At 44.1% G+C, this 26,761-nt stretch overlaps 1 protein-coding gene across 2 annotated transcripts in view; it reads left to right on the top strand.

Annotated features, from left to right (window-relative positions):
• The window catches only part of MAPK13 (mitogen-activated protein kinase 13), a 50,455-nt gene extending 24,903 nt beyond the window's left edge, over nt 1–25,552 (top strand). For both annotated transcript variants that reach the window (XM_053248599.1, XM_053248600.1), the window contains exons 4-12: nt 1,377–1,485; nt 5,464–5,493; nt 9,585–9,632; nt 13,727–13,841; nt 14,848–14,919; nt 16,446–16,525; nt 21,318–21,396; nt 23,974–24,150; nt 25,245–25,552. In XM_053248599.1, the coding sequence (XP_053104574.1) occupies nt 1,377–1,485; nt 5,464–5,493; nt 9,585–9,632; nt 13,727–13,841; nt 14,848–14,919; nt 16,446–16,525; nt 21,318–21,396; nt 23,974–24,150; nt 25,245–25,324 (790 nt within the window). In that variant the 3' untranslated portion in view covers nt 25,325–25,552. The remainder of the gene's footprint in view (nt 1–1,376; nt 1,486–5,463; nt 5,494–9,584; nt 9,633–13,726; nt 13,842–14,847; nt 14,920–16,445; nt 16,526–21,317; nt 21,397–23,973; nt 24,151–25,244) is intronic.
• The last annotated feature ends 1,209 nt before the right edge of the window (nt 25,553–26,761 follow it).

Here is a 26,761-nt window from a genome sequence, read left to right as displayed (position 1 = left end):
GCCTGAGATTTGGCTCTAATGGCTCCATGTGCACATAATGCTAAACTATGGTTTGTGACCATTGATTGGTACAAGATAGTTGTAACTACAGTCTTAAAGGAGTGTGGCTGAAGTCTTTAAAGCCGAGAGAGGCAAGGTGGGGTAGCTACATGGGACAATCAACCATCTGGAGGGTTAGTCTTTCCATTTATAAGGGATTTTTCTGGTTTCAAAATGTTATAATTTGCTTAATTTGCATGATTTCTGCAGACTCCAGAATTCAACTTTTCTGGACAGAGAATTCTGCTTCTTTGTTGTTCTTATCTTGTTTTACATACACAATACAGATGGCCCTGGTTTTAGTTGTCTTGAATATCATGTATATTTTATTTGCTTGTACATTTAATAATTTCCATCTTGCCTTTCCTTGTCAAGCAAGCACAAGGTGACTAACAAAATAATATGTCTCAATCTGATAGATAGATAGATAGATAGATAGATAGATAGATAGATAGATAGATAGATAAGATATGAAGTAAGCAGAAATCCGCTGTGCTTCACTTTCCGGTTGACAGCAGTTCTGTTTGGTAGTTCCCTATGCAGAACATTAAGTCTTTGGTTAGTTGTAGACACACAGAGACCATAGGCTCCATGGGCTAGAACAACTAACGGACTGATCCAAAAATCAATTAAACTTGATCTGGGACCTGTTGGAGGAAATGAGACGAAATGATTTTAAATCAAAGAACTCAAATTTGTTTGTTTGGACTGCAACTTTTAATGACGTCTCTATTTTTAGATGTTGTGCTTCCATATTGTGGTATGCTATGAACATATATTCTGGAAGATGAAAGAGCACATAGGTTTTGTAAAATTCCATGTACAGTACAAAGAAAGACACAGACTCGTAAGGCATTTGATACATTAAAGGCATGATAAACACTTCTGTCTATTGACTTCAGCATTTGAGTTAAGCATGTGCTTCATTCTCTCCCGTTGAAATCAGTGAGACACAAGCATTTAACTTCAGCAGGATTGTTCCTTAAATTATAAATACTGGCTCTTCTTGCACATCATCTCTACTGTCAATTCACAATTTAACAGAATTGTGAAAGAACTGAAATGCCTTTCTTGCTTGGTGTCTTAGAATGGAAATGCTGTGAAATGGAAACACAACTAGAAGGAGTAAGGGGATTTTAAAGCTGGATTGTAGTAATGGCCTTTTGTTGAACACATTGCCCTATCTTTCTCATCAAGGACTTGATTTCTGATCCTGAAACTGGTGTATTGCTATTCCAGAAACAGATGCCTTTGTATCTCACTATCAACTTCATTAGATCTCTTGTGAGAACAAGACCAGTAGAGATCCCTAAATTTTCCTCCTCCTTGCCTTTTAGCTACCTGGTGATGCCATACATGCAAACAGATTTACAAAAGATAATGGGACATCAGTTCAGTGAGGAAAAGGTCAAGTACCTAATCTACCAAGTGCTGAAAGGGTTGAAGGTAAGTTGGTTTGGAAATACTCAAATCAGGAATCCTACCAGAGATGCAGGCTGAACTGCTGGATTTTCCTTAATCTCCAGAGCCAACCCACTAATAAGGTGGCCATCTCAGGTTGGCGGACTGGTGGAGATGGTAGATTATCCACCTCCACCGGATTGTTTCCTCTGGCCACCAGACTCACCAGCTGCTCTTTTAGAGAGTGGTTGGCCACCGCTACCTTATGTGGTGACACAGAGCGGCAGCTCCATCCCCTTAAGCTAAGCAGGATCCACCCTGGTTGCATACAAAAGGGAGACTAGAAGTGTGAGCACTGTAAGATATTCCCCTTAGGGGATGGAGCCGCTCTGGGAAGAGCATCTAGGCTCCAAGTTCCTTCCCTGGCATTTCCAAGATAGGACAAGATTTTAATGGAGAGGAGAGCTGGTCTTGTGGTAGCAAGCATGACTTGTCCCCATAGCTAAGCAGGGTCTGCCCTGGTTGCATATGAATGGGAGATTTGATGTGTGAGCACTGCAAGATATTCCCCTCAGGGGATGAAGCCACTCTGGGAAGAGCAGAAGGTTTCAAGTTCCCTCCCTGGCTTCTCCAAGATAGGGCTGAGAGAGATTCCTGCCTGCAGTGGACCCTGCTTAGCTAAGGGGACAAGTCATGCTTGCTACCACAAGACCAGCTCTCCTCTCCAGACCAGCTCTCCTCTATGTCCTGCCTCTATCTTTTCAAGAGACAGTATATAAGGGGTCAGGAATAAGGGGAAGAGAGAAGGGAGAAGAGCAGCTGCTGCCAAATAAAGAGAAAACTGCTTGGCAGCACACTCTGTGCACTGTAAGTGGCAAGTTCAACTCTAGGGAGTGGCGTTTTATGTGTGAAGGAAGCATATAGATTGGGATGCTTATTACTAGGGGGATAAGCCCAGGATTGGTGTGAGCATTCATCTTGGGTGTGGGTTGGTTTGCCATATAGTTTCTACTCTTGTGTTTGACTGTGGAAAGAGAGGAGATGGAGGTGGCTGGGCTGGGGAGATATGTCTGGAGAGCAGAGGAGTGGGGATGGACTAGGGATGGTGATTTCATGAGTAGCTGGCAGAGGGAGATATGGTAGTGGGAGTTGGGCAGGCCATTACAGGGGGAAAGGGTCCAGGCAACCGAGGCCTCTTCCCCAACCCTGCAGCCCCAGGGAGCTCTGGAAACACTCCTTCTAGGATTAGGGTGCTGCTGTTGAATGCCAGATGAGTAAATGGTAAAACATCTCTCATCCATGATTTGATTGTGGACGAGCACGCTGACCTGGTATGTGTGACAGAGACCTGGTTGGGTGAGCTGGGTGGGGTTGGTCTCTCTCGGCTCCATCCTCTAGGTTTTCTGATCTTGCAGCAGCCTTTCCTTGAGGGTTGGGGAAGGGGGCATTGTGGCAATCAAGTTGTGAGACCTTGCCTCTTTTCAGGTTAGGGTTGCCAACATTGTGTTGGCTGAAATCAGGAGGTCGGGGGGGGGGGGCAGGGCCACTCAGGAGTGGGATAAGTTACCCAAACACTGTGGCATTTATTTATGGGGTACTTATAGGGATCTGTTATATTTTCAAGAAAAGGACTGTAAGCTAAAAAGTTTAACTGAAGTACAAAATTTGGTTAGAGATTGGTTTCAGTACCATCAGTTAAATGAAGTATATAAGAAGGATCTTAAAGTTGGATTTGAGGATCAGATGTCGAGATTTGAGAAGGAGCTATGTGAAAATGATGAAAAATTAGTTTCTAAAATGTATAAGCTCTTGCTTTTGGAAGAGACAAGAGACGAAGTGGTTAAAACAACTATGGTAAAGTGGGCTCAAGATGTGGGGTGCAATATAGAAATGGCAGCCTGGGAAAAATTATGGAAAACTGATTTAAGGTTCACTGCATGTTATGTTTTAAAAGAAAATTACTATAAAATGATGTATAGATGGTATTTGACACCAAAAAAAACTGGCACTAATGTATAAAAATGTTTCAAACAAATGTTGGAAATGTGGATACTCTGAAGGAACCTTTTTTCATATGTGGTGGACCTGTAGGAAGGCTAAGGCCTATTGGGACATGATATATAATAAGTTAAAGAAAATATTCAAAATGACATTTCCTAAGAAGCCAGAATCCTTCCTGCTGGGGATAACACAAGGAGTATTTTCTACAACTAATTTAACATTTTTAATGTACGGCGGCCAGAATAATATATGCACAGAAATGGAAGAGCAATGAACTGCCTTCAAAAGAAGATTGGCTGATAAAAATTTTGGAATATGCGGAGATGGCAAAACTTACAATATTGATAAGAGACCAAAATCTAGAATGCTTTAAAGAAGATTGGAAACCATTCTTGCTGTATCTAAAAAACTATTTTCTTACTATTGATTTTACAACAGGGTTTGAAATTTAGTAATAAATGCAGGTTGGGTAGATTAAAATCATGTTTGTAAGGTTTAAATTTATGTTTTGAATTATTATTATAGCATGGGTTAACTCTATAACTGATGATTCATGAGGAGGTGTGAGCGGGAAGTCCATATCTGTTTATTTGTTGTGAATGTTAATGTTAAGATTATTGTTAAAATTAATAAAAATTTAATTGAAAAAAAAATTGAGATTGTTAAGATATTGTAAAAACCAATACAATATTAAAAAGCAAAAAAAAAAAAAAGGCCGCCGGAAAAAATGGCTGTCGCGCATGCGCAAATGGTCCCTGTGAGGCCCTAGGCCATGCCAGGCCTCTCAGAGGCCATTTGAGCATGCGCAGCAGCCTCCAAAATGGCCACTGCGCCAGTATATGGAGGCCCAAACTGGCCACAAAGGATTATTAAAATGGTCCACAGCAGTGATTTAAGAGGCTGGCAGGAGGGAGGGGGAACTTTTGCGGACCTCCCCCACAGCCTTTAGGAAGCCCCCCAAAGGGGCAACAGGTAAATAATTTATATATATATATATATATATATATATATATATATATATATATATATAAAAAATATTCACGAACCCCACCCTGAACCGAACCGGGGGGGAGGGGTTCAGGGGGTGTCGGATGGAAGTGGCCTGATCAGGTTCGGGTACAGTTCGCACCTGAACCAGACCGGGCCAGTCAGTTCTGTGCACACCGCTAGCTTGTATATGAGTCTTGGTTTTTTTTCCTGCTGCTCTGTATTTTATGGTCGTATTGGGTATGTTTCAAAAACTTTTAATTAGATTTGTACATTTATATTTCAATTTAATAATTTTACTGTGTAACTGTTTTATATTGTTTCTATAGTTTTATTGTTTTATATTGTTTATATAGTTTTATATTGTTTCAAATGTTTTGTAAACCACCTTGAGATTGTTTTAAAGAAAGGCGATACAAAAAATCTAACCATAAATAAGTTTGGGATGGGGGAGGAGGCCAATGGGCATGTGCTGTGCTGTAGTGCTCTGTGTGCTGCCAGTGAGGAGGGCTGCTGCTTTCCATTCTGCCTCAGGATTCCTTGGGCCAGGCCTCTGTCTCTCTGTGGTGGTCTGACAAGTAGATGCAGAAAGAATGGACAGAATGATCTGCAAGTTTCCATCTATATCAGAGGTTTGCCCATTATAAATGTCCATAATATTTCAAACTTCCCATATTTTTTTAGACAATGATTTAGCAACTGAAATAAGGTGTGTGATTTTTAGGAGAGGTCTTTTGTTGTCCTTGGGTAGCTCTCCTTGAGTACAGAATGCTTCATTAGTTCTACTCCTGGTGACAGGAGGCTTTTAGGAAGTCCAGCATATCACATTTTAGCTCACATTTTCCATTTGCTGGAAACAAGATCACGTACTTCTGTTTCTCAGGAACATTGTGGATCAGTTAATTCAAATACAAACAGCAAGGGAAAACAGAAGGGCTTCAGAGAAACATCTCTCAAATCCTGTCTGATTATTGACTGTTGGGGGCGGGAAGATGTTGTTTACTAAACTGAGGTGTTTCTCTTTTTTAATTGCAGTATATTCATTCTGCTGGAATCATTCACAGGGTATGTTTTTCATTTGTGCCACTTTACTCTGTTTAAAATAATTTCTCTTTTAGATGTACATATACATGCTGTATAAAACACTGTGGCTCTGACATCTATGCTAAGTTACTCATGCACAGTCCCACTGAAATTAATGGAACAATGCAGATAGTTTTATTTAACTGTTCTATTGTAACAAAGATTCAAACAGTGCTTAATTTTTAGCAAAAGAAATGCTTGGGCTCAAGTCTTTTCTGGAGACACCATCCTGATTGTGAAGCTATTTCCCCTGAGACTCTAGTTACTAAGGGAGAACTGCACATTATGTTGGAAACACTGGATTAAGGACATTGGGAATTTGGCTCTAGCTCAGTAGCAGAGCCCTACTTTCCATGTAAAAGGTTTTGTATGCAGCAGTGGTAGGAGAAGGTGTATGCGTTCACCTTCTGCTTGTGGGCTTCCCGGGGCATCTGGTGGGCCACTTTGGGAAACAGGATGCTGGATGTCCTGGGCCTGATCCAGCAAAGATCATTTTATGTCCTTATGTTCAGAAGGTGCCAGCTTCAATCTCTGACATCTCCAGGAACATTTCCAGATGGGGCTTTTAACTCATTTCTCCTCCGGAATGGAGGGCGTGCATTCACATATGGCCAGATTTACTCTGAAGACCCTGCAGGCTATCAGGGAGCACTCCACACACAATTTGGGTTTTTCATTAGGCTTTGGAATGTAGCCTGATTTATGTCCAGGGTTAAAAAAAAAATCCACTTTTTGCGGCAAATTTGAACTTGCAGGAAAGCCTCGCAGTAAACCCACAGTAAGTCCTGCTGTCTGAAAATGCTTCAGGCATGGATGGAAAAGACAATGTTGGAAACACTGAATTAGGAATATTGGGGATGGGGCCATAGTTCAGAGAGGCAGAGCACCTGCTTTACATGCAGAAGGTGCAAATTTCAGTCCCTGGCATCTCCAGGTAGAGCTGGGAGAGACTCCTGTCCAAAAGTCTAGGGGGTTGCTGCCAGTCAGTGTAAGTACTACTGAGTGAGAGGGACCAATGGTCGGACTCAGTATAAGGCAGCTTCATATGTTTACAGTTACTGTGAAGACTGAGAGGGCATTTGCAATGAGAACTGGTGGATGAGAAGGGTTGCTTAATCCTTCCATCTTCCTGTTAATTCTTCCCTCAGATTACCCTCCAGATGGGAACTGGTGGATGTAGCAGGGTTTAAGCACTCTTTTCTTCCACCTGCCACTTCTCTCCTGGCATTTTCTTTATTTTGGCAAAGGCAGTTTTGGGAATGTGCATTATTTATTTATTTGATTTATTTATTTGATTTATTTGATTTATTTATTTGATTTATTTAACATTGAACAAAATACTGTGTAGTTCTGATGCCCTCAGTGGTGAGAGAAAGGTGCCTGCTCAGCTGTACTTATCCTCTTGTTTTATGCGTTCCAAGGTTGAGCCTCGGCAAGCCTGATTTTGAAGCTGCAAGTAGTGATGTGCACGGAATCGCGGAAGTGCGGTTCTAAGGGCGGGGGGGTTGCACTTAAAAAACATTTTAAAAATGGAGTGCCAGCAGGGGGAAAGCGGCAGGAGGGGTAAGTGCAAACCAGCACTACCCCGCCCTTAAAGGGAGACACACACACACCCCACACACACCGGCATCAAACTTTGAACTGGCACCAGCACGAACCAGTTCAAAGGCCTCTTGCATAGCCTTTGGACCGGTTCATGCACATCTCTAGCTGCAAGTCCTCAGGTTGCTAGCTCTCCAAGACTGGCCTGGAGTATCCAGGAATTGGCATCAATTTCCAATTAACTGTTAAAGGCTTGATACTGTGAGAAATGTTGGAGGAGAAAACTCTACAGATAAGTTCATTCAGAGACGGCAACCACAGCTGAGGCTGTCTGGCTCCCCTCTGAAGCAGTTGAAAAATCAATGTAAAGTTGTCCTAGGAAAACATACCACAAGAGATGACATCACTGCATGTAGTCTCTTGCATGCCCTGAGGTAAACGTTCAACACTGAAATATTCTAAAGGGAACATTCTGCACCTTTGAGAGCAAACCAGTCTAGACAGAGACCATTCTTTCAGTTTCAGTGTAACAAAAGGCCCTGTTTGGTTTCAGTGCCCTCTGTTGAGGGGCAAATGAATTCCAATGAACTTCAAGCAAGCAATTATTCAACATTTTGTGAGTTCACATTGTTTGTTAATTCCTATCTCACCCATTGAACCATAACTTCCTCCTGAGCTGAGAAGAGTTCCTGTTCTTCTCAGTGGCAAGAAGAGCAGAGGGGTAAAATGCACTGTGGTTGCATCTATGGCAATTTTCTTTGGACTGGCGATCTTCTCTTTAGGCTTGTTCAGCCCTGCTCTGAACTGAGTTCCTTCCAGGAATGCATCTTTATAGGAAAGGAAGTCCCACACAATCCTATACAACTCTGACCAAGGCTCACAGTGAACATTTCTTCCCTTCACATCATGGAACCGATTGTGCAAGCAGTTTTCACAACCCTGGGGTTGCTTTCAGTGTAACCTTTATAACACTTTTGCCAAACACATTTGCATGTTGTTACCTCAAGCCTTTATATGCCTGATCTTCTGAATTTTGCATGTCCCTTATTTTCCAGGACAGCCTCTGGGGGAATGGAGCTATGTGCAGTGGCTATTCTGATCACAAATGCCTAAATTCACCCTCACTTCACATGGTTCCAGGCAGACACAGTACTCTGCTCACAGGCACCTTACCTTACTGCACAGGCTGTTAAAATATCCCTGTCCTCAGGTGCTGAAACATGGTCTTCTGATTAGACTGCCAGCTACCTCATCCAGTTTGAGGGGTCGTATACTCTAGATCTTGAGACCTGATTCAGTTTATAGGAATTACCATAGCGTACACAATATACCAGATTTTAGAGATACTAAGCAACAGTATCAGAGGACATTAATACAAAGATGTGGAGGAACAGACTGATGACCTATAATTCAATAGTTTAGATATAATTTATATTTTAACATTTTAAGTAAACATTGTTTAAGAAGTTGGAATGTCCTAACAACTAACAATGCATTCTTACTGAAATTAAAGGTTCTTAAATCACCTTAAGTGACGCAGTGGGGAAATGCTTGACTAATAAGCAGAAGGTTGCTGGTTCGGATCCCCACTAGTACTATATTGGGCAGCAGTGATATAGGAAGATGCTGAAATGCATCATCTCATACTGGAGGCAATGGTAAACCCCTCCTGTATTCTATCAAAGAAAGCCACAGGGCTCTGTGGGTGCTAGGAGTCAAAATTGACTTGACGGCACACTTCACCTTACCTTTAAAGCAGTGTACAACAACTAAAATACGAATTTAAAAATAACCTTAAGCATAATAATAAGTCGAATACAAAAGCAAAGAAAATTTCCACTAGAAGTGCTCTATGAAGACCAACATTATGTCCATGAGGGCTGTGTGGCCCTCAGGGCCATAATTTCAGGTTGAACAGAGCACCTGTGCACGAGTGGCAGCACTGATTACATGGGACTGCAGGTGCGCATCCTTTGGCTGGTACTATATCGGGCAGCAGTGATATAGGAAGATGTTGAAAGGCATCATCTCATACTACACCCACAGCATTAGTTAGGATGTTGCAGAAGGGGCAAAGTGCATTTATGGGTGGGCAAGCTATGTCCCACAAATTAGATTTCTGAAATAGAAATGAGGGCTGGTGGGGGGGAGGCAAGCCCCTTGCCTGGGGGCCCTTGCCTATGTCATGTGATTAAAGAATGCCTCAGCAGTGTGTCGGGCTGTCCTTCACTGGCATCAGGGTGGGGCGTGCTCTTGGAGTGACCCCCTCCTGGCCTTGTGTTGAGGCCAGTTGTAGTCCAAACTGGCTCACTGTCTGTCTTCTCTTCAAGAGAATCTTGGGAATTATAGTCTTTTGAGGAGGATGCTGAACACAAAATTACAATTCCGAGGAATTTTTGGGTGACCTCAATGACTTTTTAAAAAGGCTTAAGTTTGAAATATAGATTACCAAACTGAGATGAAATTATGTTATCAGTAGTTGAGTTGCAGACTTATTTATTACCTGCTTTTTGAAATTGAATGCCTTGCAGGATCTGAAGCCTGGCAATCTGGCAGTGAATGAAGATTGTGAACTCAAGGTAAGAATGCTTTTCTTCAGAAAGAAATACATTGCTAATTGAATTGCTGGTATGACTGTATCCTTTTGAATTAGCAATGTACATGCAACCCTAATCCTCTCTTCCTTAGTAGGAAGTAAGATTTACTGATTTCAGTTGGGCTTACTCCAGAGTAAATGGAGTAAGACTAGCCAACTCTGGGCCTATATATGAAGGCTGTGTGTGGCGACGGACCTGCCACTGAACAGGCGACATCAAATGGTGCCACCCCTTTGGGGGAGCCACTTTGAGGGATGGCGAGGGCCAGTCCCCCTGGCCTAGGAGTGTGTGTGTTTGTGTTCTGCTTGTGTGGTAGTGGTGGGTATTTTATATTTTACTAGTGTTTTCAGGCCCGTTAAATAACGGGCGCTAGTAAGTGCTCCGGGCCCACCCCCACTCCCTCTTGCCCTCCCCCCTCCCCCCTGCCCAGAAGACTCTTCTACCTTTTATTCGCTCCCTGCGGCGGGCCCCGGCTTTCCCCGTGGCAGGCACTTCCTGCGCACTTCCGCAGCAGCAGCCCTGTCCGTCCTGCCGCGGCCCCCACCCCCGCTTGCCGAGGCCGCGTCTTCGCCGCCGCCTCGGCCGCACTTCCGCGGCAGCGGCCACTGCCATGGGGCCAGTCGCCCTGCCTCTGCCTCACCCGCACTCCCGCCGCCAGTTGCCCCGCCGCGGCCACCGCCACCTCTGGCCGTGGCCGCGGCTCCGCCGCCGCCTCGCCCGCACTCTCCTCCCGGCGTGGGCGGCGGCCACTTCTCCTTCTCCCAGCCCCAACATGGCCTCCGGGTGCTGGCGTTCGCGGCTGCCTTGCTCTGTTCTGGGCATGCACTTTGCGCATGCCCAGAACAGGCAGGCACGAACGCACGCTTGGTGTCCGTGCATGGACGGACACCAAGCATTTTATTAGAGAGGATTTTATAGTGTTATGGTTATTTTAGAAGCTGAAGTTGATGTTCAGAAAGCTTCTGGTTGAGTCTTGAGTGAGATTGATTTATAATGTGTTTAGGGTTGTTTGGAGATGGGGAGACAGGGGGCATATCCATTGATTATGGGGTGGCTATTCTGGTGGTGTTGGGGAATAGAAGTAGTAACATTTGCAAGTCAGCAGGCCATTACAGGGGAAGGGAAACCAGACATTTAATAGCTGTTTCGCCTTCTGGCTGTCCTGCCAGCTTTTTGACCTTGGGCAGAAATGCCAACCACCCACAGAGTCTCACCTTGCTCCTTTGTAATGCCAGGTCTAGAATAAATCAGAAATCATCCATGATCTGATTCTGGATGAAGGGGCTGACCTGGTATGTATCACAGAGTCTTGGCTGGGGGAGGCTGGTTTTCCAGTCTGGTCCCAGCTTCTCCCTCCAGGGTACTCTGTTGAGGCAGAGTGGCTGTGATCTACAAGAATAACATCTCCCTTACCAGGATCCCTGTCTAAGTGTCAGACCATATTGAATGTGAACCTGGGATAGACTGGGACTTCTGTTGGTGTACCGATCATCCCACTGCCCAATAGAGTCGCTAACTGACTTGGTCTCGGACTTGGCATTTGAGTCTCCCAGGTTGGGGGGGGGCACTTAGGGACCAATTTGTTTGGGGCGGCTCAGGAGTTCATATTAGCCATGACAACAGGGGACTCCTGAGATTTCCCCATTGTCATGGATGGATCACCATCTGATTATGATTGGACTCACAATCATGCCCCACCTCCGCAAGAGCGAAGGAGCCTATTAGGATGGTCCACCTAAGAAGGTTATTGGATCCAATAGGATTCCAGGAAGCCTTGGAAGGATTTTGTATTGGCTCTGCCGGTGATCCCGTTGATGTAGAGAACTGGAACAGCAAACTCACTAGGATAGTAGACATGATCGTTCCTAAGCATACTCTCCAACCGGCCCCATCATATGTGGAAGAACTATAGTAGCTGAAGCAGAAAGGTAGATGACTGGGGCGCAAGTAGAGAAAGACTCAACTCGAATCCAACAGATTATAATATGGTGCGCATTTGAAGATCTATGCTCAGGCAAGACAGGCGGAAAAGAAGCGATTCTTTTCTGCCCATATTGCATCCGCAAACACACCTCCAGTAGAGTTGTTCAGGGTTCTGAGAGAGCTAGTACATGCCCCTTCTCCCTTGAATCAGAATCTGGAACCATCAATTACCCACTGTGACAGCTTAATGAGATTTTTTGTGGATAAAATCTCTCATATTTGGGTTGACTCAGACTCAGACCCCACAATTACTGCACTGTCAGATGTGGAAGTGTCCAGCAACTTCTCTTATGTGATTAGGCTGGATGGATCAGTTTCAGTTTGTGACTTCTGATGATGTGGATAAGCTGCTTGGAATGGTGCAGCCTACCACCTGTTCTCTTGCCAGACATGGCTTATACTATCTAGCAGGGTTTGTTTTTTTTAAGAAGGCCTGGTAGATATTATAAATGCTTCTCTGAGGGAGGGAAGGATGCCTCCCTGTCTTAAGGAGACAATTATTAGGCCTCTTCTGAAGAAAACTGCATTGGATTCCTCGGAGTTAAGCAACTATAGGCCTGTCTCCAAATTTCCATGCCCAGGCAAGGTAATTGAGAGGGTGGTGGACTCCCAGCTCAAGACAGTCTTGGAGGAAACTGATTATCTAGACCCATATCAAACTAGCTTTCAGGCAGTCTATGTGGTGGAGACTGCTTTTATTGGCCTGATGGATCTCCAATTAGGAATTGACAGTGGGAGTGTGACTCTGTTGGTCCTTTTGGATCTCTCAGTGGCTTTTGATACTATGAACCATTGTATCCTTCTGGAGCGCCTGAGGGGGTTGGGGCTGGGAGGCACTGCTTTGCAGTGATTCCACTCCTACCTTTTGGGCAAATCCCAGATGGTGCCCCTTGGAGACTGTTGCTCTTCAAAATGTGAACTTTTATATGGTGTCCCTCAGGGCTCCATAGTGTCTCCAATGCTTTTAAACATCTACATGAAACTGCTGGGAGAGATCATCTGGAGATTTGGTGCAGGGTGTTATCTGTATGCTGATGACACCCCAATATATTTCTCTATATCAACATCATTAGAAGAAGGCATAACCTCTGTAAATGCCTGCTTGGAGGCAGTGATGGGCTGAATGAGGGATAACAAACTCGGACTGAATCCAAATAAGACGGAGGTACTTATTGTGTGGGGTTAGGGAGACAATTTTGATCTGTCAGTTCTGGCTGGGATCACACTTCACCAGAAGGAACAGGTACGTAGTCTGGGAGTGCTTCTGGACACAAACCTCTCCATGGTGTCCCAGGCTGAGGCAGTGACCAGAACTGCTTTTATCAGCTTCAGCTGATATGCCAGCTGCATCCGTTTCTTGAGATAAATGACCTCAGAACAGTTGTACATCTGCTGGTCACCTCCAGATTTGACTACTGCAATGTGTTCTATATGGGGCTGCCTTGGTATCTTATCCTCCACGGGGGCGTTCCTGGAGGTGGGGGGTGGGGTCCACGGAGGTTCCCCTCCGCTGCCAGCTCTTTATGGCCTCCTCCAGCTGGTTCAGCCACTCTTCAGCCAGTTTTGGCCTTCTCCCCTTGGCATGGCAACCATTTTGGAGGCCATGCACCTGTGCAATTGGCCTCTGCGAGGCCCGGGCCATACAGAGGCTAACTGCACAAGTGTGTGGCCTCCAAAATGGCCACCGCGCCGAAGAGAGAAGGCTGAAAACCGGTCCAAGAGCCAGCTGAACCAGCTGGAGAGGGCCATAAAGAGAGCCAGTGGGGGGGAGGGGGAACCTCTGTGGACCAGCACTCCTGCCGCCTCCAGGAACTCCCCCAAGGGGGAGTAAGGTTTTTTAAAAATATTTTTTATTCTTTACAAAAGAAGTTTGTGAACCCCCCTTGGACTGAACCGAGCCGGGGGTGGGGTCGAGTGGGTGCCGGACGGAACTGGCCCAGTTGGGTTCGAGTCTGATCTGGACCCAAAACTGAACCGGGCCAGCCGGTTCCATGCACATCCCTAGAAACCTCCCCTTTCTTGCTGGATGGTAACTCTGTGTTAAACAGGTCTCTTCTTGTTTCTTATCTCCCCCTTTTTTGTGTGTGCTGCAGATCTTGGACTTTGGATTGGCGAGGCATGCAGATTCTGAGATGACAGGCTATGTGGTGACTCGCTGGTACAGAGCACCGGAAGTGATTCTGAACTGGATGCATTACAACCAGACTGGTGTGTTAAATTGTTTCCTCTCTTGGCTCTTTAGGAAATTCTACTTAAGCAGATGTTTAAAGCTGAGTAACAATCTGACTTCCCCCACTCACATAGCCCACGGGCAGCTGCTTGCACTGTGGTACATTCTGGCCACTATTAATCTAAATTGTCTTTGCACCTGCTTCTGGTGTACAGGTGTGTGTATTGTGCCTCCAGCACAGAGCCACTAGTGCAAATAGGTTCTCCACACTCTGACTCAACTGCATTGATGCATGGGGAAGCATTTGCTTCTGATGGCACTGCTGTTACCTGCACTATCACCATTATAAGAAGGCTGTGCTATATTAAGTGACATGTGCTCACCCTGTATTGCCACCTTCAAGAGAGGAAAAAGTCAAAAGGTTCAGTAATTTCATAATAATGAGGTGCAGAATGAGTGTATGGGGAGTTGGTTGGTTGGTTGGTTGGTTGAAAACCTCCTTTAGGTAACCTTTCCCACAATTTGACGTGTCTTACAAAATAATAAAACAAGAACATTGCAGCATAATTCTTAAAATAGCATACCTAATTATGCAATAGCACTGGATTGGAAACTGGACTTGACTGGAAACTGGTGGGACACGTCTGTTACCCAGCTTCGGGAGCTAAGTGCACAATCTTCAATCTTGTAGGAGCAAACAGTTAGGTAGAAGGAGGGGGGAGTAAGTGTGTGTGAGGCAGGAGCTGGGTAGGACAGTTTTTTCTTCTGCCTTGTTAAAATACTGGGCACGAGAGCTGGCAAGGACAGCATCATCCTACCCAGCTCCTGCTTCCCACACAGTCCCTCTCTCCTCCTTCTACTTGTGTGCTCGCATACAATCAAAAACCAGGAGGATGCATAGCTCCTGAAGCTGGGTGGGACATTTGTCCTACCCTGTTTTTGATGGTTTGAACTGCCTTAAGATTGCTAACAGGCTCCAGAATCAGCCATGTGGCCTAGCATTAAGGTATTTCTCATGCATCTCTCTCATTCCCTCTGAAACAGTGGACATCTGGTCTGTGGGCTGTATCATGGCAGAAATGCTGACTGGCAAAACGTTGTTTAAGGGTAAAGACTGTATCCTTTTCACACTGCTGCAGTTCCTCTGGGGGTGAACTCAAGGGCTTTGCTTGTGGAGTGGTTGAGTCCAGTGCTCCCAATGTAAGCAATGTGCAAGGTATAAATTGCTGTCTGATGTATTTCAGATCCCTTAGGAACTGTCAATGTATGTCACCATTTTACAATCTTTTAAAACTGCTTATCTCTTGCCACAATTTAAACAGCAGTAACTTTCTCTTTTGTCACCATGTTACTACTTTTCTGCCCACACCCATTTGATGCGTTACATCCTTTATGAGTGTTCTCAAGCTATATTGAAATCAGTGTAGCTTTTAAGTGAGAAGTGTTGGGTCCAATATATAAAACAGCGGGGGCAGGGGAGTGGAAAGGAATACTCCTTTAATTTAGATTATAAGAGAAAATTGTATTTAATGACTCCATAGTTATCTGCAGACATAACATTTTTGGGGACGATTCATTTATCACAAAGCAATGACAATGGCCTACATCCATACTAATGGAAGTTTGGAGCAGAGGGGTTTCTGCTCTGTGTGTCAACAATGAGGGAGGCTCGACTGACGTGCACATGGGACAGGGCCTTCTCAGTTATTGCCCCCAGACTTTGGAATGCTCTCCTAGTGGGCATCTGGACCTCAGTCTCCATCACAGTTTTTAGAAAGCAAGTGAAAACTTGTCTTTTTACCCAAGCTTTCAGATAAGTGTTGTTTTCTGTTGCTGCTGCTTTGTATTTTATGGTTAATAAAACCTTTGTGGGAGATGGGTTTTTTGCTGGATTAAACTGGGGAAATCTGCTTTAATTAGATGTATATTTTTATATTCCATTTTAATATTGTAATTGTGTAATTTTAATAGTCCTGTATTGTGTTAAATGAATTGGAATCATTGATGGAATTAAGCTCCCATCCCTGCACTACATAGAGTTGTTTCAGAAAGAAAGAAGGGGGAAAGGCATATTGCCCCCTTTACTACTCTCTAGCACCCTTCCCCACAAATGTTCAGGTTCAGGGAGGAAAGTCCAAACTCCAGGGTAGTCAGCTTTACAGTCCTCTCCTCTGAATCTTAGGGACTGAGTTGGGTGTTATGGCTGCACTTGTGTAATAAATATATTAATACATTTCAGACGTATAGATAGTTTTCACATAGGAAGCTACCTTATACTGAGTCAGACCATTGGTCCATTTAGCTCAGTATTGTCTACACTGATCGGCAGCAACTCTCCAAAGTTACAAGCAGGCATTTTTCACACCCCTAGCTGGAGATGCCAGGGAGTGAACCTGGGACCTTCTGCATGCACGCATGCTGATGCTCTTCCACTGAGCTATGTCACCATCGCCTAAGAGCAATTTCTTACACTGCTCACATGTAGTCACCCATCTGAATGCAACCCATGTAGCCCTTGCTTGGCATAGGGGACAATTCATGCTTGCTACTGTGAGACCAGCGCTCTTCGTCACATACGCTATCCAGTTCACTAGGTCCCACGTTTGTCCCCATCTTGATAACCCTTAACCCAGCTTACTTAGATCTAGATCAGTTGACTCAGATCCTGAAAGTGACAGGAAGCCCTGCAGAGGAATTTGTACAAAAGCTGGAGGACAAAGCGGTAAGAGAACTACAATGGCTTGCAATTTAAAGAGAAATCAACTTGATTTTTTAACACCGCATGCTTTTTCAAATGTTTTTAACTTTTTGTTCCAGTGTTTAGTATAATAAATATAACAATCTCATCATATAGTAGATGTAAGATGTGTATCCTACTGGTAATATATGCACAGTATTCTTTTAATTCCACTGACTTAGTAGTTGTTGGCATCAGTGGCAGCTGGTAGTTTCTGGGGGGAGGGTGCTAGGCAATGGGTGGAGCCACAGGGAGTGAAAGGTGGAGCCAACTGTGTGCAGCTGTGGAGGTGAAGCCACTAACTAGTGAAGTAGCTAACACGTGGCATCAATATACAAACACATACACAGATCTCATTTGCTCGTTGGCACAGATACAGAGAAATATGGAAAACTTCACTTGCTTCATAGTGCTTAACAGAACTACAGTAGCGTGTAGATTTGTATTTAACATGGCAGGATCAAAACACAAGCATACACACACACACAGGAAAAGAATTGTACAAGCCACAAGTAAAGCACAGACCAGCTACAAAAGGCTGCTTCTGTGGAGAATAAATGCATTCTGAAGTCAACAGGGCCAGGGATGTGCGAGCCAGCTTGAGCTTGAGTTGGCTCAGTTCAAGGGCTTGACCTTGAGTCAACCTCCCCAAGCCGTTTTGGGCCCAGTTTGGGGGTGCCATCTACGTTTAATTTTTTTTTAAGGTGAGCTTGCCACTGCCAAAGGCTTCTGTGGTCTCGGGGTGTGTGTGTGTGTGTGCGCTGCTACAGCTATAGTGGGGGGGTCTCTGGTGGTTCCCCCTTCCTCCATTCAGGGCTGTTCTGGTCCTCAGTGAATATGCTGCTGCAGCAATTTCTTAGCCTGCTGTGCGCTCACAGAGGACCGAACCAGCCTGTAAGAGACCGGGGGGAGGGGGGAGGCCGGCAGGGCGAGAGGGAGCAGCCAGAGGATCCCCACGCGGCCACAGCAGCACCCCCACAGCAAGTCCTCTTTTTAAAAAAATTACAGATTTTAACGTCAATGGCGCCCCTGAACTGGTTTGAATTCAAACCAAACCAGGGCCCTCATTTGGGGGTGCCAAAACCGAACATGCCCAGTTCGGTTTGGACTCAAATTGAACCGGGCAAAAGGGTTTTGTGCACATCCCTAACCAGGACAGCTCTGATGGCTTGCAATTTACTGCCTGATTATTTAAAAAATGAATACTACTACTAATAAATAACAACAAGAAAAAACTCTGATCCAGAATGGTACAGCAGTTAGTGTGCTGGACTAGACTGGGGAAATCCAAGTTCAAATCCCCATTCAGCCATGGAACTCACAGGATGACTCTGGGACAGTCACTTATATCTCAGCATTACCTTCTTCATAGGGCTGTTGGGAGGATAAATGTAAACGTGTGCACCACCCTGGGCTTCTTGGAGGAATACAATGAATATTTATATTCCACTTTTCAACAACCACTCCCAAAGCAGTTTACATAGAAAATAAATAAATAAAATTGTTTCCTGTCCCCAAAGGGCTCACAGTCTAAAAAAGAAACATAAGGTAGACACCAGCTACAGCCATTTGAGGGATGTTGTGCTGGGGATGGGTAGAGCCAGTTGCTCTCCCCCTGCTAAATAAAGAGAATCACCACTTTTTAAAGGAGCCTCTCTGCTCAGTTAGCAGGGGATTATACTCTGTTAGCTGAGCTGGCAAGGGAAGCACAGGCTATACATGTAAATAAAATAAATCTATATAAGTCACAGGTAAAGCAGAGATCAGCTACAGAACTGGAGAACAAATGCATTCTGAAGTTACAAGGGCAGCTCTGTCTGTCTATATTAAAAATGCATCCATAAATAACAGAAAAACATCACAGTTTTTTCAGTGATGCTTGCTGTAGCTATGAACCATCTCCTGTAACTTAGAGGACACCATGGGAAGCAAAGATGCATTGGGACACCCTCTCCTTATTCCATGCCTGCTGAACAGCTGGGTGTCACTCTCTGCCTTTGGGTGCCCACCACTTAGCCTGGGTGTCCATCCTAGCAAATAACAGAGGTTTGTTTGTTTTTAATAGAGATCACTTCCTTAATCTTTGCCCAATGAACCATAACCCCCAGTGGACATATTAATGTTACACATATTGGCCACAATCCAGAGGAAAAACCTGGTTAGCTCCCTGTATTGCAAATAGGTTTTAAAGTTTATTTTCCATCCAACAAAATCCATTCCTTCTCTACACCATGCCCATGGGGAAAGCCACTTTTGCAATTATTTGAAAAACAGTTTGGACTCAGAAATCCATGCACATGCCCTAAAATAACTTTATGGGTTCTTATGCCAGATCTAATTAGTCCAGTCTTACAGTTTGCTGTTCCTTCCAATGTTTTAGGCAGGGTGGATTTGATTTAAATCAAACTGATTTAAATCACGATTTAAATCATGAGTTAAATCACGATTTAAATCACTAGCAGGGTGGATAAAAATCAATGATTTTTTTAAAAAAAATCAAAAAAAATCAGATTTTTAAAATTTAAATTGGATTTTTTTGATTTAAATTGGAATTTTTTGATTTAAATCCAATTTTTTTGATTTTTTTTAAAAAAATCATTGATTTTTATCCACCCTGCTAGTGATTTAAATCGTGATTTAAATCAGTTTGATTTAAATCAAATCCACCCTGGTTTTAGGGCATGTCATTTTGAAAATGGGCCATAATGCTTTGCATACAGATCAGATCAAAGAGCAAGGGAGAGAAAGCAGAGGTTGCATTCCTCCCCTCCAAACAAACACAAAGAAGCCAGGAAAATATCAGACTTCCAGCAGCCAGCCAGCCTGCCTGCCTGCTTTCTAACCAAAATGGTGAATGGATTCTTCTGAATAGCTAAAAGAAAAAGATTTTCTCACCCCCTGGGCACTCTGATTGTCTGCCTGAAGAGCCAGTCAGCCTTGTTCCTCTCTGATTGGTTTATAGGATGATCCTAGGACTGCCCGCTTTGCAAAACCAAAAGTGAGCATGTTCATTGGCTCCTGCCTTCTTAATATCAATATTTTAAAAGATCTGGGGCTTTTCATTTGTTCTTTGCTACCACTGGCCACCTCACAACTCTTAAAGCAGCATCAGGTTGCAGGCAAGAGCAGCAGGGGACAATAAAAGGAGGCAGTAGGTACATCAAATGGAGGCAGGCAGAGACAATATGGCTGACTGAGACATTTAAGGTGAGCGCTGTCCACTTTGCTCATAGATAAGATCCAGCCCTGGTTGGCATTCAGACTAACATTGTATGTGATGAAAAATGTTTTGAGTGCACAGTGGAAGTAAAGGTAAAGTGTGCTGTCAAGTCAATTTCGACTCCTGGTGCCGACAGAGCCCTGTGGTTTTCTTTGGTAGAATACAAGAGGGGTTTACCATTGCCTCCTCCCGCACAGTACGAGATGATGCCTTTTAGCATCTTCCTATATCTCTGCTGCCCGATATAGTACCAGTAGGGATTAGGGATGTGCACGTTATTTATCAGCGCCAGCGGGGGTAGGGCTTTAAGGGCGGGGGAGAGTGTACTCACACACACCCCCGCCGCGTTTCCCCCGCCGGCGCTCTCCGAATTTGAAGCCCCTCGGGGTGGCAGCGTTCCTCCTTGCTGCCCCGTTTGCCCCCTCGGCCGGAAGTGGCTGGAAGTTCCGGCGGGGGAAACGCGGCGGGGTGTGTGTGAGTACACTCTCCCCTGCCCTTAAAGCCCTACCCCCGCCGGCGCCGAATCACCGAATCTGCCCCGACACCCGAAACGTTTCGGGCACAAGCCTAGTAGGGATTCAAACTGCAACCTTCTGCTTGTTAGTCAAGCATTTCCCCACTGTGCCACTTAAGGTGACTGCACAGTGGAGGAGATATTGGCAAAAATCACCCCTTCTCCACTGCACATGTGAAATGTATTTCAGCATGTGCAACATTAGCCTGGATGTCAGCCAGTGTTAATTGACCCAATAAGATATGTTCACTTCTGCGGTACAATGTTGTTAAAGATGATTGAGTGCAGTCCAGCTCAGTTATGATCAATGGCCAGCACCGTCACTGACCCTGTGGAGGCAGTATATGCAAACAGCCTTTGCAATGTTTAGTACTCCTGAGTCTTATTGTGGGAGAGGGAAAGGTAATTTTTCTGATCTCACCTTCGTCTTTGTTTTTATTTCTCTATGTAACCTGCTTTGGGAACTTTTGTTGGAAAGCGGTATATAAATATCCCTCTTCTTCTTCTAAATATGTCCATGGGAGCTGCATAACCCTAAGGGACATATTTCCAGGTGTTAAAAGGCCGCTTCCAGGGAAGAAGAGATCAACTACTCCTTATTACTTAAACATTGGTAGCTGCCTTCCACTAAGTCATACAATTGGTCCATCTTGCTCAGTATTGTCTACACTTATTGACAGTAGCTCTCCAAGGTTTTAGGCAGGAGTTTCTTCCAGCCTTTCTTGGAGATGCCAGGGATTGAACCCAGGACCTTCTGCTTGCAAAGCTGATCTACCACTGAGCTACAGCCCCATCTGCTTGCTTGTGAAGGAAGGGTTGGACAGGCCTGCAAACCAGTGTATTTTCATAGTAAGGGGGCTGTGGAAATTAAGATGCAGCAGAGAAGTGAAGTGATTAAATGGCTGCATACGACTGATTAAATAAAACGGTTTTATGTATGAGGCTTTGCTTGCAGAGTAATATATAACTTTTTAAATACTCCCCCTTGCATTTTCCATTTGTAGAACATCTGTATGCCTGTATGAAAACCTTGTCTCTTTTAGGCAAAAAGCTACATACAGACCCTCCCCAAGATTCCCAAAATGGATTTATCTCTACTTTTCCCCAAAGCCAGTCCATTGGGTAAGTTATCTTGTGGTGTTCACATTACATGCTCCCCATTACAGGAGCAAGGCTGGCAGATCAAAATTTCAAAAATAAGGGACACCAGAGCACTGCTGAATCTCTTCTATGAAATGTGGACTAAAAAGCATCTTCTGTGTTGATAAAAATAAGTGAATTACAATCAAAGATATGCTGCAGCTGTTACTTTTGTTCCAGGTTGTTCCTAATGCAGTGTTGTCTGCAATGATTTCTTGGTGTGGGAGCTCTCCTTAGAACTCTTTTGGTGCCAAAGGGCAAATAAAGTGGTTCATATCATTACCTTTAGAATAAAGTTGTCCCTTGCCAACCGCGAGGATTCTGTTCTTGGAAACCCTCTTGTTTGGCGTATGACAAGGCATAGGATTACATTGTAAAAAGGGAGTTAGGAGAATCGTGGGTGTCAAAGTGCCTAAAATCCATACAAAAACGGTTTTTAAAAAGCCCCCTGACTCCCGGAAAAGGTCCCCAACCCCTGGAACAGATCCCCTGACCCCCAGAAATGGCCCATGACCCCAGAAATGACCCCTGCCAAGTCCCCCAAATTGCCCCCTGGCCCCTGTAAATGATCCCTGACCCCAAAAATCAGCCCCCCAAAATGCCCCAAAATTAAAAAAAAATGGCACCAACTACAAATAATAAAGTGGTGAGGGGAGTGACAGTTTGCCAGTTGCAGATACTCAAATCTGCTATTGGCAAAACCCGCAGTTGGTGAGGGACAACTGTAATTGAAACAGAAACACTTGCTCTATATTTTGTTCTCTTCTGTACTGAAGATCCAAGACTATGTGAGCTGTGAGTAGGAAAGATGCAGGTTAGAAACTCTGTTTAAATCACTCTGTATGGGAAAGCATTGGACTCCTTTTATGACTTTGTTAGACACTAAAATATTTTCAAAAATAGTAAGTAAATGAAACCTGAAAATTTGTAGAGCTGCAAGTGAATTATGCATATTAAGTTTTTTGCATGCAGGCTACAGATGAGAATCAGCACAACATTTTTGAGAATCTAAAGTGGATAATGGACTGAGAAGTAAAACTGAGAAGGAAACTGTCTTGACAGATTGGTTACTTCCTGGGTTTCCTGCCTTCCTGTTTTCCAAGACTAGTGTAGCTTAGCTGTCTTAGTGGCAGCAGCTTTTGTAGTGTTCTTCTATTCTGCATCATTTGAAATCACTAGAACTAAAAGAGATATTAAAACAAGAAAGAACTTATTGTCATTACATTTTAACCTTTTAACATTATTTGCTTAAAGAAATTAATTGGGGGTTGGTTCATGGTCAGAGCTCGCTTTTATTTGTTTCATTATGCGATATTCCAGACCCTTAACAGGTGGGGGAAACCAAGTGTATGAGCAAAAAATAATAAATATAGCCAGCAGCAATTCCTGTGATTGTGGTGGCAATTTTTCCAGGTGTTGAGGTCATGGAAATTGCTACTGACTGTATGAGATCTGCTGACTCACACTTTACATTTCTCTACATGAGCATTTAATCAAGGTTGCCTAGAACTGCTTACATGGAGAAAAACAAAATTGTGGGAACTACCCTAGCTCTATAATTTTCAGAACAGATTGCTGAATTTGGATTAACCACTCTGCATGTAAATTTAAGATAAGTTGAAATAACAGAGTCATTTTTAGCCGACTTTCCAGTAGACTTATGAGATCACCCAGCATTCTGTGTGTCTGAGTGTGTGTGTGTCCCCCGCAAACAACTTTGCAATGCCTGGGCCAATATGAACCAAATCAGGTACAATTGTAGGGACACATAGGGACACTTGTGGTTGACTTAGTTTGTGATTATGTCATCCACCCCGATTCAAGATGGCAGACACGTAAACTTTTGAGGCGCACATGGGCAAACCTGTGAACCGCTTAACCATTTTGAACCAAATTAGGTACCGTGATAGTGAGTGACACACAGGGACAGCTCAATGGTGTAGTTTGTAATGATGTCATCCATCCCAATCCAAAATGGCAGACACATGAACATCTGAGGTGCAAGAGATGTGGACCTTGATTTGATCCATATTTAGTTCTGCTGTAGAGACAGTGAAAGGAAAGTAGGCAGATTAGTTCTTACTAGAACAACTTGTTTAAAAATGAAAAATTACCCATTAGAGTTCAAGTCCAACTTGTAGCACAGTTAACTAGAGTACCTAGAGTGAACCCAGCTCAGTATCAGAAAGCTTGACTATGGAGTGAATCACAAGCAAAATATTTCAGGGTGGGGGGTCACAGCCAAAACCATTTGATAGTCTATGTCAGAGAATTGTTTTACGAATTGGAGTTGGTTTTCTCTCTGAAGTTACGGACTGAACAGTACTTGAATGGAATTTCATGTATATTCTTCTGAGCTACTTCCAAGAAGAATGGCGTACAAATGTAATGAAGAAAATATTTCAGACTTTTGTGGTGATATGCTGCAGTCAGCTATGGGAAAGAGCCTCTGAGCCATGCAAGCATTTTGGTTTTCCAGCCATGTTGCTCTTCTAGGTGCATCCCAACCATAAGCATTGTTGCAATGTTTGCCTAGTGACACCACCTTCTTTCTTGCAGCTGTGGATTTGCTTGACAAGATGTTGCAGCTGGACGTAGAGAAGCGGCCCACAGCCACCCAAGCTCTGGCCCACACATTCTTCGACCAGTTCAGAGACATTGAGGAAGAAACAGAGGCTCAGCACTCCTATGATGATTCTATAGAGGGTGAAAAGTTTTCCATAAATGAGTGGAAAAGTAAGTTTAGCTTGATCATTTTGCATAAAGATCTGTCCACAGTTGGGTTTTTGCTTTCCACAGCCCATGGATAAAGCACACAAGCGGCAGTGCAGGAAGTGTCCAAAGAAAGAGCAGCTACCTCCTCCTGCCGAGATGCTTTCTAAATACGAATGCAGGAAACCAGCCAAGTGAACTTCCTAACCTACATTGGTCTTATGCCTGTCAGTGTCAGCTGCATGAACCAGTCACAGAATTATTTCATGTTTGTACTGCAAGCAGGGGTGTAGCTATAATTGAGCAGATGGGTTCAAAAAACTCACCCCCCAACTCCCTATTTCCTTCATTATCTCCCTCACTCTGAGGGGCCATTGGGGAGAGGAGCGAACACAGGCCCTCTCTCCCCTAGCTACGCCCCTGACTGCAAGCAATGGGTGTACTAAAAAAGTCTCCTCAGCCCTGAAATGTCTGGATCAACCCTTACACTTGTATGATGGTACATCAGATGTTTCTTCCTCATCCTCTTCCACTATCTGGCTCCCATGTTTCAAAATACGTTTCCCTGCTTCAACTGATTTTAGACACCTGGTTTAATGAATAGACTTTCTCAAAACACTCATTCTTTCTGTTCACCCTTCATCACCTGTATTCTTGGCATGAACTGAACTTTATTTCAAGTTCAACCTGTATGTATAACCTTGATTCAGATTTCTTATGAAACTGGAGAAAATACTATACAATACTAGAGGACTGCAGCCTTAATTAATTTTCTAAGCCAAATCTATCTGATCCCTTTAGGTTTTGTTGGTATGTCTGTCTTTGTAGCTCCCCTCTGAATTCTTTTTAGTATGTGAAAGCATGATTTTGAAAATATTGTAGAGTATTTTTCTTCTTACCGGAGCAGAATTTTAAAATTCAGTATTTCAGAGTTAGGTCATGTCTCGGGATTTCTAAAACCGTATGAATCATAATAGGGTTTTAGATCCATGAGATCTTTTGTTATATCACTTTTTCTTTAGAGTCCTTTTGTGTAATGTTATAATGTATTGTAGTGCACTACATTCAGGCTTCATAGTCTGAACACAACTGTACTTATCTTCTGCTTCTCTTTCAAGGGCATATTTACAATGAAATACTGTCATTCAGCCCAATCGCAAGGAAAGACTCCAAGAGGAGAAGTGGTTTAACGTTATAAGCTCTTGCATGTCCAAAGCTGGGACATCCTTCCCATAACAGAATGTACATCAGTATGTTGACCCTCCCATCACCCCCAAACCAGGAAGATATTCATCAGCATGAAAAAGTCTGTGTATGATGAACACTTGGACACTAAGTGTGTTCAACCTTTGTTTGAAGATCAGAGCTGTACCAGGAGCATCTTTCAGTGCCAGAAATTTTCTCATTAAAGTCCTTTGTCATAGGATTGTGACCACCAGGTTTTTCCTTTTTGTTACACATTAAGACTATACAAAGAAAATCCGTCGTCACTTTGAAGAGCTGCAGAGAAGACAGGAGCTTGCCTGCCTTCCCTGTCAGATGAGTGGTGATAGTCTTCCCTTCGCTGCACTGGTAGCGGGAGGATTGCCCCCTCCCGCATCCCCGGGGCACTAGCACAGCCACCCCGCCCACCCCAGCTCTATGCCAGAAATGGCAGCGTTTCGCGGGGAAGCTTTTAACCCGGCAGCAATCACCCAGATGATTGCCAGCCGAGGTTAAGCAAACCACAGATTTGCTTAACTTTGGCTAAATACCGGGTTAAGAATTGGGGCTTGGTGCAGAAGCATCACCAGGAGCGACCTCATAAGAACAGCCCTGCTGCATCAGGCCCAAGGCCCATCTAGTCCAGCATCCTGTTTCACACAGTGGCCCACCAGATGCTGCTGGAAGCCTACAGGCAGGAGTTGAGGGCATGCCCTCTCTCCTCCTGTTACTCCCCTGCAACTGATACTCAGAGGCATCCTGCCTCTGAAGCTGGAGGTGGCCTATAGCCCACTAGTAGACGTTGATAGACCTCTCCTCCATGAAGTTATCCAAATCCCTATTAAAGTCATCATCCAGGTTGTTGGCTGTCACCACATCTTGTGGCAGAGAATTCCACAAGTCGATTATGCGTTGTGTGAAAAAGTACTTCCATTTGTTGGTCCTAAATTTCCTGGCAATCAATTTCTTGGCAATCAATTTCATGGGATGGCCCCTGGCTCGTGTTATGTGAGAGGGAGAAGAATTTCTCTCTCTCCACACCATGCATGATTTTATGGACCTCTAGCATGTCTCCCCACAGTCGTCTTTTTTCTAAACTGAATAGCCCCGGGTGTTGTAGCCTTGCCTCATAAGGAAGGTGCTCTAGGCCCCTGATCATCTTGGTTGCCCTCTTCTGCACCTTTTTCCAGTTCTACAATGTCCTTTTTTAGATGTGGTGACCAGAATTGTACGCAGTACCCCAGGTGTGGCCACAACATAGTTTTGAATAAGGGCTCCCTATGCTTCACATATGCAGCCTAACCTAGGCTGGGCTGCCCTAGGCTGGGTTAGGCTGTGCACGTGAATAGCCTCACTTTGTAATTAGCTCTCCATGTAGTTAAAAAATCTCCAGCATTTCCACTGTTCTTAATTACAACTTCTGAAGTCTTCT

This window comes from Hemicordylus capensis, chromosome 4 (genome assembly GCF_027244095.1).
Source record: "Hemicordylus capensis ecotype Gifberg chromosome 4, rHemCap1.1.pri, whole genome shotgun sequence".
Taxonomy (NCBI): Eukaryota; Metazoa; Chordata; class Lepidosauria; order Squamata; family Cordylidae; genus Hemicordylus; species Hemicordylus capensis.
Note: the sequence above shows the minus strand (reverse complement) of the source record. Positions and strands in the feature narration are given on the sequence as shown.